Source organism: Schistocerca cancellata, chromosome 3, assembly GCF_023864275.1.
Source record: "Schistocerca cancellata isolate TAMUIC-IGC-003103 chromosome 3, iqSchCanc2.1, whole genome shotgun sequence".
Taxonomy (NCBI): Eukaryota; Metazoa; Arthropoda; class Insecta; order Orthoptera; family Acrididae; genus Schistocerca; species Schistocerca cancellata.
The window spans coordinates 547,855,197-547,868,112 of record NC_064628.1 but is presented as its reverse complement, the minus strand read 5'-3'; the positions used below and the strand labels follow the sequence as shown (position 1 = coordinate 547,868,112).

At 39.2% G+C, this 12,916-nt stretch overlaps 1 protein-coding gene across 1 annotated transcript in view; it reads right to left on the bottom strand.

Annotated features, from left to right (window-relative positions):
• Positions 1 to 1,221: 1,221 nt before the first annotated feature.
• Positions 1,222 to 12,916, bottom strand: part of LOC126175387 (mucin-5AC) — a 182,522-nt gene continuing 170,827 nt past the window's right edge. The window contains exon 15 of the mRNA XM_049922165.1: positions 1,222 to 1,418. Coding sequence (XP_049778122.1) covers positions 1,408 to 1,418 — 11 coding nt within the window. The 3' untranslated portion in view covers positions 1,222 to 1,407. The remainder of the gene's footprint in view (positions 1,419 to 12,916) is intronic.

The following is a 12,916-nucleotide window of genomic DNA, read 5'->3' as shown; positions in this document are numbered from 1 at the left end:
AAATCAGCTTATTAATTTCCGTGACTGGCGCAAAACATGTTCAATATGCTGTCCACCATTTTCTGCAACAAGTTGGAAATCAAGAAACAACACATTCCACAACTGATCATGTGTTTCCCGGCTCATGTTCAGGCTGTAGGGAAGTGGTGCGTCAGCTTCTTAACTGGATTTGCAATGTGCAGAGGTTCGCCATCTTGCATAAAAATGATCCCATCCATGCTGTTGGAGAGCTAGAATGATATGGTTGCGCAAAACACACTCATAGCGCTTACCAGTGATGGTACAGGTAACAGGACCAGAAGCACCTGTCCCTTCAAAAAATATCGTCCTATGATAAATCATGCCATAAACCCACACCTTTTAAGGATGAAGTGGTACTGGCTGATTTGTGTGTAGATTTTCCATTGGCCATATTTGACAATTCTGTGTATTGACATATCCTGTCAGATGGAAGTGGGCTTCATCTGTCCACAAAATCTTCCATGGCCAATCATTGTCCACTTCCATGTGAGCAAGAAATTCTAAGGCAAAGGTCTCTCTTGCTCGCAGGTCAATGGGAAGCAACTCGTGCACATGGGTTATTTTGAATAGATAGCATAGAAGGATGTTTCATAGGATTCTATGCACTGTGCTCATGGGTATGTCCAATGTTCGGGCAATTATCCTTGCACTACACATTTGCACACCACCACTCATCTCCTCCTGCATTGCTGTGGCCACTGCTTCCAGTGATGTCAAATCAATTCGTTTCCTCCCTCTACCAGGTTGCACACCAAAAGACCTGTCTTTCTGAATTTCCGAATTATTTGCTCCGGACCCACGGCAGTTATCAGACCAATGTCTTTTTCAAACCCTTCAGTGCCCAGAACTTCTGCAGAGCAATGTGTGCACAGTCATCAATTTTGTAATACAGCTTTACAAGCAAAGTGCGATCGTGCATTGACACAGTCATGGCAAACATCACAGATGTGAAAGGAGACACGGGAATGGAAATTTGTAATAAATTAAAAGGGTACAAGTTAATGTAGATGAAATTAGGTCCCCTTAAAAGAAAGATGTTATTACTCAGTGGATGAATTTATGCAGAACGAATTGGAAATTTGAGCAGAAGGCAATGTGTTATATATTCCAAGAAATATCATTACCATGTTGTTATTTATTGTAGTGCTATTATTTATTAATGTAAAAACCATTAAAACTGTATTATAAATTTTTGACATGTTTCCTGTATGCAAACCAGATGATTACAAATGTACATCATGAGCTAAATAATTCCACATTGGTGTACTACGTTGTCCTCAAGCTGAGCAAATTGTGGGGATGATAACATTCCATGCATTGTCCAGCTGGCAGCCACTGTCACTGTTCATCAGATTTTCCACTCAGTGTATTTCCACAGATTCTTTACTAATGGAACCCTAAAATAAAAAAAAAGAGGAGTTGCTGCAGTCAGAATCATTGTTTTATCATATTCCATTGTCTAGTGGAAATACAATTCTCAGTAATAGCGGACTTGCTTGGATGCAAAAGGCAAGTGCATTGTTGATGCTCACTGCAGCATTGTTTAACGGTGTGTGTTGTCTGGGCTACATGAGCCATACCACATTGGCAAGGTATTTTGTAAATTCTGGCCTACCACAGTAACAAATTTCCTTCACTTGTTCCAGGTAGTGTGCAGTCTTAGATAGTGGATGGAAAACCACTTTCACCTGAAATTTACAGAGGATTCTTTCTATCTTAAGCGAAATGCTGCCAACAACAGGAAGACAACCTAAAGTCTTTACCTGAATGTTCTTTCTCATTCTCGGTTTTTAACTGATATGTCCGGTTAATCTTTTAGGTAGAATATCCATGTTCCCTTAAAACTGTTTTCGGGTGGGCAAACTATGTAGATCTGAGACTGTGAGCTCTGTGTGTAGTTTTAAGCATGTTCATACACTGCTAAAAAGAAATAAGGGAACATGACTTTGTGCATCTGCCATTATCCATTGAGCAATAATCGTAGACTGAGTATATTACCAAATTATACCTTCATCTTTCACAAAATTAAGTACACAACAAAACATAATTACATTCTTGATTGTCTATATAAAAAGAACTGAAATATCCAACAGGTATTGAAAACAACGTGGAAGCAATCATTAATCCCATTATTCAGGGCACTTTTCACTGGACTTTGACAGTTTCAATTATGTGTATGCCCTCCATGAGCCTTTATCACTATCTGACATCTATGCGGCACACTCTTGTATAAGTCTATGTTCCTGTGATATCCATTTCCATTCTTCAATGAGAGCCCATGATAATTTTGGAGAGTCTGTGGTGGAACAGGATGACTACAAACACGACTGTCAAGCACGTCACACATATGCACAATGGGGTTTATGTCAGAATTCACCATCAGCCATTCCATTTCTTCAATGTACGACCTTGGCAAGACATCTCTGCTGATGCCTGCCACATGGGTCCTGGCATTAGAAGGATTTCAGAGCCACCACTTTATGTTGCAGCCACTATGCAATCCAACAGGATCTGCTTTATGGACTGCCTGATAGTAAGGCGACCATAGATAATGTTAAGATCTGTATGGAGGTCAACACTGAAGTCTGAACATCAAACAATCTTGGCTCGTTTTGCCAGTGACTAAGTTTCCAGTTGACATCGGAATAGCAGAACTGAACGTGAGCTGCAAGATGTTATCATGTCAAGTGGAGTCCTTGAACAGGATGTCTGGGTTATAAGGTCCTTTCCCATAAACTGTTTATTACAGTGTTATCGGAGACAGCGGCTCCAGTGGCCCTTCTGATAACGTCTTTCAGTGCCCTTGGCAGTATTCATATGGTGCCACAACACAGAGATGGCCAGATATTGGTCCTCATTTGGGGTTGTAATGTATCGGTGATCTTGTCCAACCTGTCTCCCTGAAGCATGTTTACATCCAATGGATGACACATAGAGAGGCATTGTCATCTACAGCAGCCCAACCGATAGTCCATCCTTTTTGGATCATACAGACCACCCTTGCAACTTGTATTTCATTAAGACATCACACTGCATGTATTTAATTGAGTACAACAGCCACAAATAACAACTTCCATTTGTCTACTTCATTAGAAAACACTGGCGCACTTGTACTCACTTCCTTCTGAGGGGTCCCCTGACACTGTAATGTATAACACAGCCAATAGATAGTGAACAATTTTAATTGTTGCCTGCACTGAAACCATAGATCTCAAGCCATGCAATAAGACCACAGACACCACCTGTATCAAAATAGATTTACATATTGGTTGTTGAGCTGTCGATACACATGTCCCCTAACTCTTCAAGTGTAGTCTGTGACAGCTGATAACTTGATGCTTGTAAATACGTATGTGGGTGGGCTTTCCGTGAAAAGCAGGCAACAATCATTCTGTTTCCATTGTGAACCAGACGTTGTTATGAATGGAGATGAGAAGGTGTAGAAACTCCATTAATTTATCTTCTCTATGGTGTCACACTATGGAAGTATCATCCACATAACTCCAAAATACAATTGCTTTAAGGTGGTTACCTCAAAGTGTGGTTACCTCAAAAACCTTCATAAAAAGGTTGGCCACCAAGGGAGAAAAAGGCCTACCCATGGCAGTGCTGTAAGTCCGTTCAAAATAGTCTGGTTGATTATAAAATAGGTTGAGGAAAGAACATGCTAAAACAAAGCTGTGAAGTCCACCTGAAACTTATTATCAACTAGTGCCGAAGAATGAGAGGTGATACCACATGAGTGCTGACTAAACAATCCAAACTGTTTAGACAGAGAATTCCTAGTCTATTGACAAAGTCAGCTGAGTTATCTATGTGATGTGAGCATATGCCCATCAGTTGTCTCAGTAAAGAAGCATATGTAGGAGCTCTAATGTTGCTCACTAATGGACTTAAAGAAGACATTCTTTATGCATTTTTGGAAGGCCATACTGTTTTGGTGGTACAAAACTTAACCTCTTGAGGTGAGGAAGAGGAATTCAAAAGTTGCTCACACCCTGAACGGTAATAATCAATTGTCCTATAGGTAGAATTACTCAGCAGAGCATGCATCTTATCATCGTGCACATTACGAGGTAGCAAAATGGTTGCATTACCTCTCTCAGCTTTTGGTACTACTATGTTAAGGTTCTCTCGTAGATTTCATAGAGCGACCCTTTTTGTGGCAATTAAGTTACTGCATTGAGAAGAAGCCATCTAATGAGCACAGCAAGTTTCCCTTTTCATTTCTTCTGAGGCACTCAAAGGAAGACATCTTCAATACCACTCACAAAACTTATACAGACAGTTTCAAATCATCCAAATTTTTCTCCATGGAATGGGTAATGAAATGTCATGCAGTTACTTTTTGTGGTGATGACTGCTAAGGCAACAGACAATCAAATTTTGACATCTTCTGAAAACTTGCATCCTTATGGACCCAGCTGAACTTGGTCAAAGATAGTAACACTAAAATACACAAGTACAGTATGGTTTTCTCTAAGTCAAAAAGAGCTCTATTTACCTCACTAATTAACAGTGAAACATGGGAGGAAGTGTACAGAGAAACAACTATAAATGGGAAGTTTTCAAAGTTTCTGTCAATGTTTAAATTCAGATTTCTAGAAGTATTTCCTAAAGTTCTAAGAATCACTAAATCATGAACAATAACAGCTGGGTAACCCATGGGATAAGGAAATCCTCTGAAACCCTGAAGCACCTTAGCTCAGTGAAAAACTACCGTAACAATTCAGCATTTCATAACTATTATCATACATACATAAAGATCTATAGAAAAGTATTGTTAGTGGCTAAAAGGTACCAAAAAGACAAATTTATAGAAAAAGTTAATAATAAAATCAAAGCAGCATGGAAAAACACCAAACAGGAAAATAATAGGAAAACATCAAAGCCACTAACATGCAGTTTCAACACAATGATACTAAAATAAATTACCCCAAAAAACTAGCAAACTTTGCCAATCAGGATTTCAGTAACATAGCAACCAAACTACAACAGAATCTCAACAAAACAAAGCATTTACAAATGCTGAACAAAATACCACAGACAATGATGCTACGACCAACCACAGCAGGAGTAGTATGCAATGTTGTGAGTAACCTAAAATGTAAAAATTCAGAAGGCATAGATGAAGTACCTGTGTGCTTACTGAAGGACTGCGTAGACAACATCAAAGACCCTTAGTGCAAACATCATCAATGAATTCTTCTCCACAGATTGCTTCCCAGACATACTAAAGCATACAAAAATTCTACCTATATATAAGAAAGGTGACCCAGAAATCATAGAAAATTACAGGCCAATCTCGTTACTGTCATCCTTTTCAAAAGTCATAGAGACCATAATGAAAAAAACAGGCTCGTGGGGTACTTAACTAAGTTCAATCTTCTGAGTTAAGAGCAATTTGGTTTCCGGGCTGGCAAAAACACAAATTCAGCTGTAGCTCATTTCTCAAATGTTATCCTCGAAGCACTAGACAAAGGGGACCATGTAACAGGGATCTTCCTTGATTTGACCAAAGCGTTTGACACAGTAGTCCACACAATTTTGCTGAACAGACTAAAGGCACTAGGAGTAAGAGGAGCAACAAACATGTGGTTTCATTCATACCTGCAAAACAGGGTCCAACAGGTGGAGATCACTCAAACTAACTCCAATCATACCTTTCAAGCCCAGAATACATCAATATAGGAGTCCCCCCAAGGAAGTGTGCTGGGCCTAATCCTCTTTTTAATATACATCAATGATTTTCCAAAAAGTGTCAAACATGGTGAATCAGTACGGTTTGCTGATGATAGTAACATCTTAGTCAAAGCTGAGTCACCAAGTGTACTCAATGAAAAAGTTAAGGAAACACTTCAGCATGTATGCCAGTGGATAGAGACTAATAAATTAACCATAAATGTTAAAAAAAACCAACAGTATTAGTTTCCACTTAAACAGAAAACCAAACGGGTACCAAGCTAAAAGTTAATGACAAGCACGTAGAATGTGTACCATCAACAAAATTTTTAGGCATACATGTCAACTCTCAACTAAATTGGACCGAGCACACTGCGGTACTTGGAAAGCGAACAGCTTCAGCATGCTATGCACTTAGGATAATAAATTCAGTGTATAGTAGCTTGTGTACTAGAACTGCATATTTTGCGTACGTCCACTCTATAACTAGTTATGGCATATTCTTCTGGGGAACAACAGAGCAGAACAGACAAACAATATTTAAGTTGCAAAAAAGGGCTGTAAGAATCATAATGGAAAGTAGCAATAGATCCCATTGCATGGAGTTATTCAAATCTTTGGGTGTATTGACAGTTCCATGTGAATACATTTTGCAGACAGTAATATAAGTAAAAAAAAACACATTGACCATTTCCCGATAAACAGTTCCATACATACACATGAAACCAGATACAGACAACACTTACACCTCTATAGGAAAAACAAATCAAAAACTCAAAATAGCATGTTATATGACGGAATTAAATTGTACAACAATCTTCCACAAGGGATCAGAGACATAAGCGAAATAGATAACTTCAGGAAATCGCTAAAAAATATCTATTGAAAAAGTGTTTTTATACTGTCAAGGATTATTTGGAATGATGTAAATACAAGGTGATTCTAAAGTCACTATACATTTCAGTGATATAGTAAGTCACTATACATTTCAGTGATATAGTAAGTCACTGTACATTTCAGTGATATAGTAACGGAATATTTGTTTCTTGCAGGTACTACAACAGAATGCTAACCAAAGAAGAATGAATCGCTGTTGTTTCTGCTTGTCTTCATGGAATAACAGATGCGGACAGACTTTGCCCGTCGATTCCGGAAAACAGGCCCCACCAGGCTTGCTATCAAGACCCTAGTCAATGAATTCCAGCGTACTGATAGTGTTGCACATGAAGAACGTCCAGGGAGGCTGGCCATAATGCCAGACACCGTGCAAAGTGTGCAGGATGCGATCACACGTAGCCTTTCCTACCAGGAGACTTAGTAGGGAGCTTGGTATCCCTCAAACCACTGTATGGAGAGTTCTTCATTACAAGCTGCACAAATGTTCGTACCATATCCAGGTCATACATAAGCTAGAAGCGGAGGACTCTGCAGCCAGACAAGCTATGTGTCATGACCTGCTACAACCTGTGGAAAATGATAATTTGATGCGAAATGTCTTGTTCAGAGATGAAGCTACATTTCATACTGGACATGTGAACAGACACAGCTGCAGGATCTGGGCAGATGAACAACCAAGTGTGCTATAGGAGCGGTAACGGGACACAGCAAAAGTGAATGTGTGGTTAGGGATAACGAGGTCAACAGTGTACGGGCCCTTCTTCTTCGCAGAACAAACCGTTACTGGAACCACATACCTAGATACGTTGGAACAGTTTTTGGAGCCACAGTTGATACCTGATGGGATTATGAATACTGTTGTATTTCAACAGGATGGTGCACCACCCCATTTTGCCCTCGTTTTTCAGGATTATCTGAAGCAAGCATTTCCCAGCAGATGGATTGGTTGTGCCTCTCCACGGATGTAGGCACCCCGCTCTACTGACTTGATGACTTTTCTGCATGGGGGTTTATCAAGTCTAAGATATACCAGGTGAAGATCCACAGCACTGAACACTTAACACAGCGGATTCGAGCTGCAGCTGCTGAGATTACACCAGACATGCTTGGGCAGGTTTTTCAGTCTACAGTGGAGTGCTGGAGGGTGTGCCTAGACATGCAAGATGGTCACATTGAAATGTACTGAAATTATGCCCTATTGTAACATAAGTTGCAGTGCCATTACATATTGGTTAATAAAATTTGTTTAAGTACAAAATGTATAGTGACTTTAGAATCATCCTGTATATAGATATATGTAAAAATTATCAACTGTGTTATTAAGCGGTTTAACAATGTATCTTTATGTTACAATATTCATGAATTCTAATTGTGATAATTATAAATTTGTGTACCTATTGTATATACTTATGTTGACAACGTCCATGCAATCCTGATTGTCTACAGATGGATAAATAAATAAATAAAAGATACTCCGTCAAACCAACATCATGATACAGAACAAAGATGTGTTGCAACCATTAAATGTAACTGGTACAGTTCTTCTGAAATTATGTCCAGCCTTCATTTTGTATAGCAAATCCTTTCCTCAACAGTACCATTACCAGGTTTCTCCTTAATCTTCCATGCAGTGGCAGCCATAATAAACTGTATCCCTCTGGCAAATTTTGGTATTATGCCATGGTCCTCACAATTCGCAAAAAGGTTAAACAACTTAAAAAAATTTGCTCTTAGCCACTTAGCTTATCGAAACTTCAGACATGAGAGGCCACTCCTCCCTTAAAGTCGTCTGATGCGAATTTTAAAATTTTCCCGCCAAACTGATGGTTGAAACCAGTTTGGGCTTGCAGCCAGTGGTTGTCCAATACATTCCACTATATTTTAACTGGGCATATGCCAGTCGTCCTCAGGTGAGCCATCAAAGAGTGATGAAGACGTCCCCCATTCCACAGTATATAGTGTGCTGTCAGTATTTCATGCATGTGTCAAAATAATTTTGACAGATGTACCACACTACCCGGTGGCAGCGACCTCCCTCATGTAGCTGTGGATCTCGGCTGTCCTCTGTGTCGCCACTTGTCCCAGCTGTTAGTGCACTCTGCCATCTTCAATTTGAGCAAATCATGGAGAGGATTGTCAAGCTGATAGTCATTATAATGTTTCATTAGATTTTCCATCAGGCATATTGCTGTGTCATATCCAAACAACACGCAGCCAGGGCAAAAGCACCACAGGCACAACGATGCAAGCTGGTGCCAGTGCCCTAAAGACTCATCAGTTGCGCGAGTTCTGCCAGCGCCATGGGCGGCACTGAGGATGAAGATATCGACTTCACCTCAGCCAATTGCCAGCTGAGTACAATCCACCAATGACTGGATGATGACAGAAAGAAGCCTACTTGGAAGACAAAAGGGCAGTTCTCACCCACTTGGTTATAGATCACCATACAGGGCTGATTTAGAGAGGGAACGTCATTTAGTGAACTCTTGGAAGTGAACAGACAGTGGTTGTAAGTCACATTTGCAGTATACTGTGAAGTTTACCTATGATATTTTGCACTTAGTCATTGAGCACCTCTTTGTTTTATATTACATGAAGTGTTGCAGACCTCATTATTCAAGTCACAAAGATAAGCAAACACTTTTAACTCATTTGTGTGACTTTGTTACTAATTTGTCAGAGTGTTGTAGAACCTTTGTTCTCCTGCCCTGTTACCTGAGCCTGCGGTATAGCTGTGTAATAGTGGCAGGGAGAAATTGTCTTAGTGGTGTGCTGCACCAGAAGCCATTTCACAAACTACTGTAACAACAGTGGCAACTCGGCCTCCCCAGCAGTAGCGGTAAGGCCTTTACAAAACTGGTGACAACAGTTTACAAAACATATTTCCATGGATACTTTAATAATGGTTTCCCAAAAAGTTGTTTCTCTATACAGAATCATTGTTTTATCATACATAACCCATTTAATGTTCAGTGGGAATACAATGTTTGGCAATAGTGGACTTCCTTGGTTGTAAAAGGCAAGTGCATGTTGATTTCAGTGCAGGGTTCTTTCACAATAGGTATGGTCTGACCTATGTAAGCTATACCGCGTTGGCAAAGTATTCCGTAAATTCCAACATTCCACAGTAACAAATTATCCCACAAGGCCTGCAGTCTTCAATGGTTGGCACAAAAACCACTTCCACCTGATATCTATGAATTATTCTTGCTATCTTAAATAAAATGATGCCAAATAAAGGAAGAAAAGCTAAAGATTTTGCCTTCGTGTTCTCCTCTTTCTGCTTCTTGGTTTTAACTGAGAGTGCCCTGTTAATTTGCTGGGTAGAATATACATTTTGCCTGAATACTGTCTTTAGGTGGATGAACTCTTTAGGCAAACTATTGAGTCTGAGACTGTGTGAGCTCTGTGTGCAAGTGTTTTAAGCATGCTCATGGTTTTCAATGGGTAATGACACTTGTAAACACATATCAGTGTGAACAGGCTTTCCAAGAAAGGCAGGCAATCATGTTTCTCTACTTCTATAGTGAACCAGATATTGTTATGAAAGGATGTAGAAATTCCGTTAACCCTTAATGCCAAGTGATGTGAATTCGCATCATAACATTGTTGTACTAATAATTGGAAGGTTAAATGGTTTTGAGCACCCGTGCCAGCAGGTGCTGCCTCTGAATGAAGCTAGCAACACTTCTGACAAGTGCAGCATTATCTGAGTGTTTCGGGTACCTCTAAAGTGCGACAATTTTTTATTTTTATCTTTCATCTAGAATTTTATTCAAGTATTAAGGAGTTAATTTATCTTCTCTATGAGGCCATACTATGAAAGAACCATCCACAAATCTCCGAAATACATTTGGTTTAAGGACAGCTGATTCAAGCATGCTCTCCTCAAAATCCTCCATAAAAACGTATTTTGGAGGTATGTGGATGATACTTTCATCTCATAGGCAACATACATCTCATAGACAATATACATTAATGGAATTTCTACATCACTTCATCTCCATTCATAACAACATCCAGTTCACTATGGAAATATATAAAGATGGTTGCCTGTGTTTCTTGGGAAGTCCAGGTATACTGATTTGTATTTACAAAGCATCAAGTTGTCATCACCCATCGCAAATTACGAGTGTGCTTGAAACACTTTGGTAGAGAGCTCACAAAGTCTCAGACCTACATAGTTTGCTTAAAGAGTTCGCCCACCTAAAGACAGTATTCAGGGAAAATGGATATTTTACCCAGCAGATTAACAGGGCGCTATCAGTTAAAAACGAAGAACCAGGAAGTGGATAAAGAGAACACGCAGGCAAAGCCTTCAGCATGTCTTCCTTTTGTTGGCAGCATTTAATTTAAGATAGAAAGAATTCTCCATATATTTCAGATGAAATCCACCAAACACCATCTAAAACTGCAGACTGCCTGGGATTAGTGAAGGACAATTTGTTACTGTGGAACGCCAGAGCTTACAAAATACGTTGCCAATGTGGTATGGCTTACATAGGTCAGATCACATGCACCATGAAGGAATGCTGCACTCAAAATCAATGCTGCACTCAACTTTTGCAATCCAACAAATCCACTACTGTCGAACACTTTATTTGCATTTGACATTCAATGGAGTTTGATAAAACAATGATTCCGACCACAACAACATCTTTTTGGAATTCCATTATGAAAGAAAATCTGATGAATTGTGACAGCAGCTACCAGCTGGTCGATGTATGGATTCAAATTGAAGATAACAGTGTGTGCCAATGGCCAGAGCAACACAGAGGACAGCTGAGTCCCAGTTACACCAGTGAGGGTAGTGTGGTCCGTCTGTCAAACTGATTTTGATGCAGAATACTTCCAGCATGCTTCATATTGTGAAACTAAGGATTTCTTTGATGGCTCACATTAGGGTGACTGGCAGATGCCCAGTTGAAGTATCATGGAATGAATTGAATGACAACTGACCAAAATTTGTTTCAACATTCAATTCGCTGAGAAATTTTGAAGTTCACATACAGATTACATCTTCCTAGATTTCAGAAAGCATTTGACAGTGTACCACAATGTTGATTACAAACCAATATATGATAATGCAGCATATTTGTGCAGAAATGTAACTTGACTGAGGAATATTTGACTAATAGAACCCAGTACATTATACTGGATGACAAATGTTCAAAAGAAATGAAACTAAATCAGTTGTGCAAATGGGAAATATAGACTTAAAACATTCTCAACATCCATTAACCATTTATGACAAGGTAGGTTTGTGTGTACAATTAATAACAGCTAAGTAATGATGAATGTGTAACATATGCGTTGTTATCAGATAGGCTTGGCATCATTGTAAGATGTTCACTGATGACGCTGTTATCGGTAAAAAAGTGTCAACGTCGTATGTTTGTAAGAAAGTGTAGCAAGACTTGGACAAAATTTTCACTTGGTATAATTAATGGCAGCACTCTTTTAATGTGGATAAATGTGTGATAATGTCCATAAGAAAGCGAAAGAACCCAATAATATCAATGATTAATGGTGTACATCTTGATCATGTCCCACCATATACTATGGTCACAGAGACATGGACACTAAGAAATGTGAGATATGACAGTGAACTTACAGAAGGAAATGGTTACCTGAAACTGATTAATCAAGAAAGCTGCGAATACTTCATTAGGTAGTAACCTACCAAAATCATCTGTGAATGCATCTTTTCTGTTATTATTTTATATAAGATCCCCCAATGGCCTTGTTTGTCTGCCAAGAACAAAGAAGGTTCCTGAAACTATCAATGGAGACATGCCTTCCAGATCGCAACTGCAGAAATAAGAAATAATTTGTGTAAAACCCAGTCATTATCTCATGAATCAATCAATCATTCGCACTTTTTCTGGGGGAAAAGAAAAACATTTAACAGAAAGAAGTTCAAAGGCTACTCAGCTTTCTTTCCAGTATATTCTTTGAAGTTCATTTAAATGCATATAGACCTTCCAGTTTAATCCATACTGGCATGATAGTCCTATAAAGTATACTCATAAAATAGTCTGTCATTGAAGCCTTAGCAGTCTCACCATAAATCATGTGAATAATAATCTAAAATACCAGGTGCCTACTGTGCTTATCCATACACAGCTCTACTGTACTTTTTTTTCTTAAGTACCACCCACCATCAGTGAAGTCTTGCGATAATTCCAGGTGTGAGCAGAGAGGGGGGGGGGGGGGGGGGGGGAGGAGGAGTGTACCACAATAATGACTTATATCTCAGCTGAGTTATATACCACCCTCCATTAACAAAAGTTTAACCACAGTTTTTGAACATTGA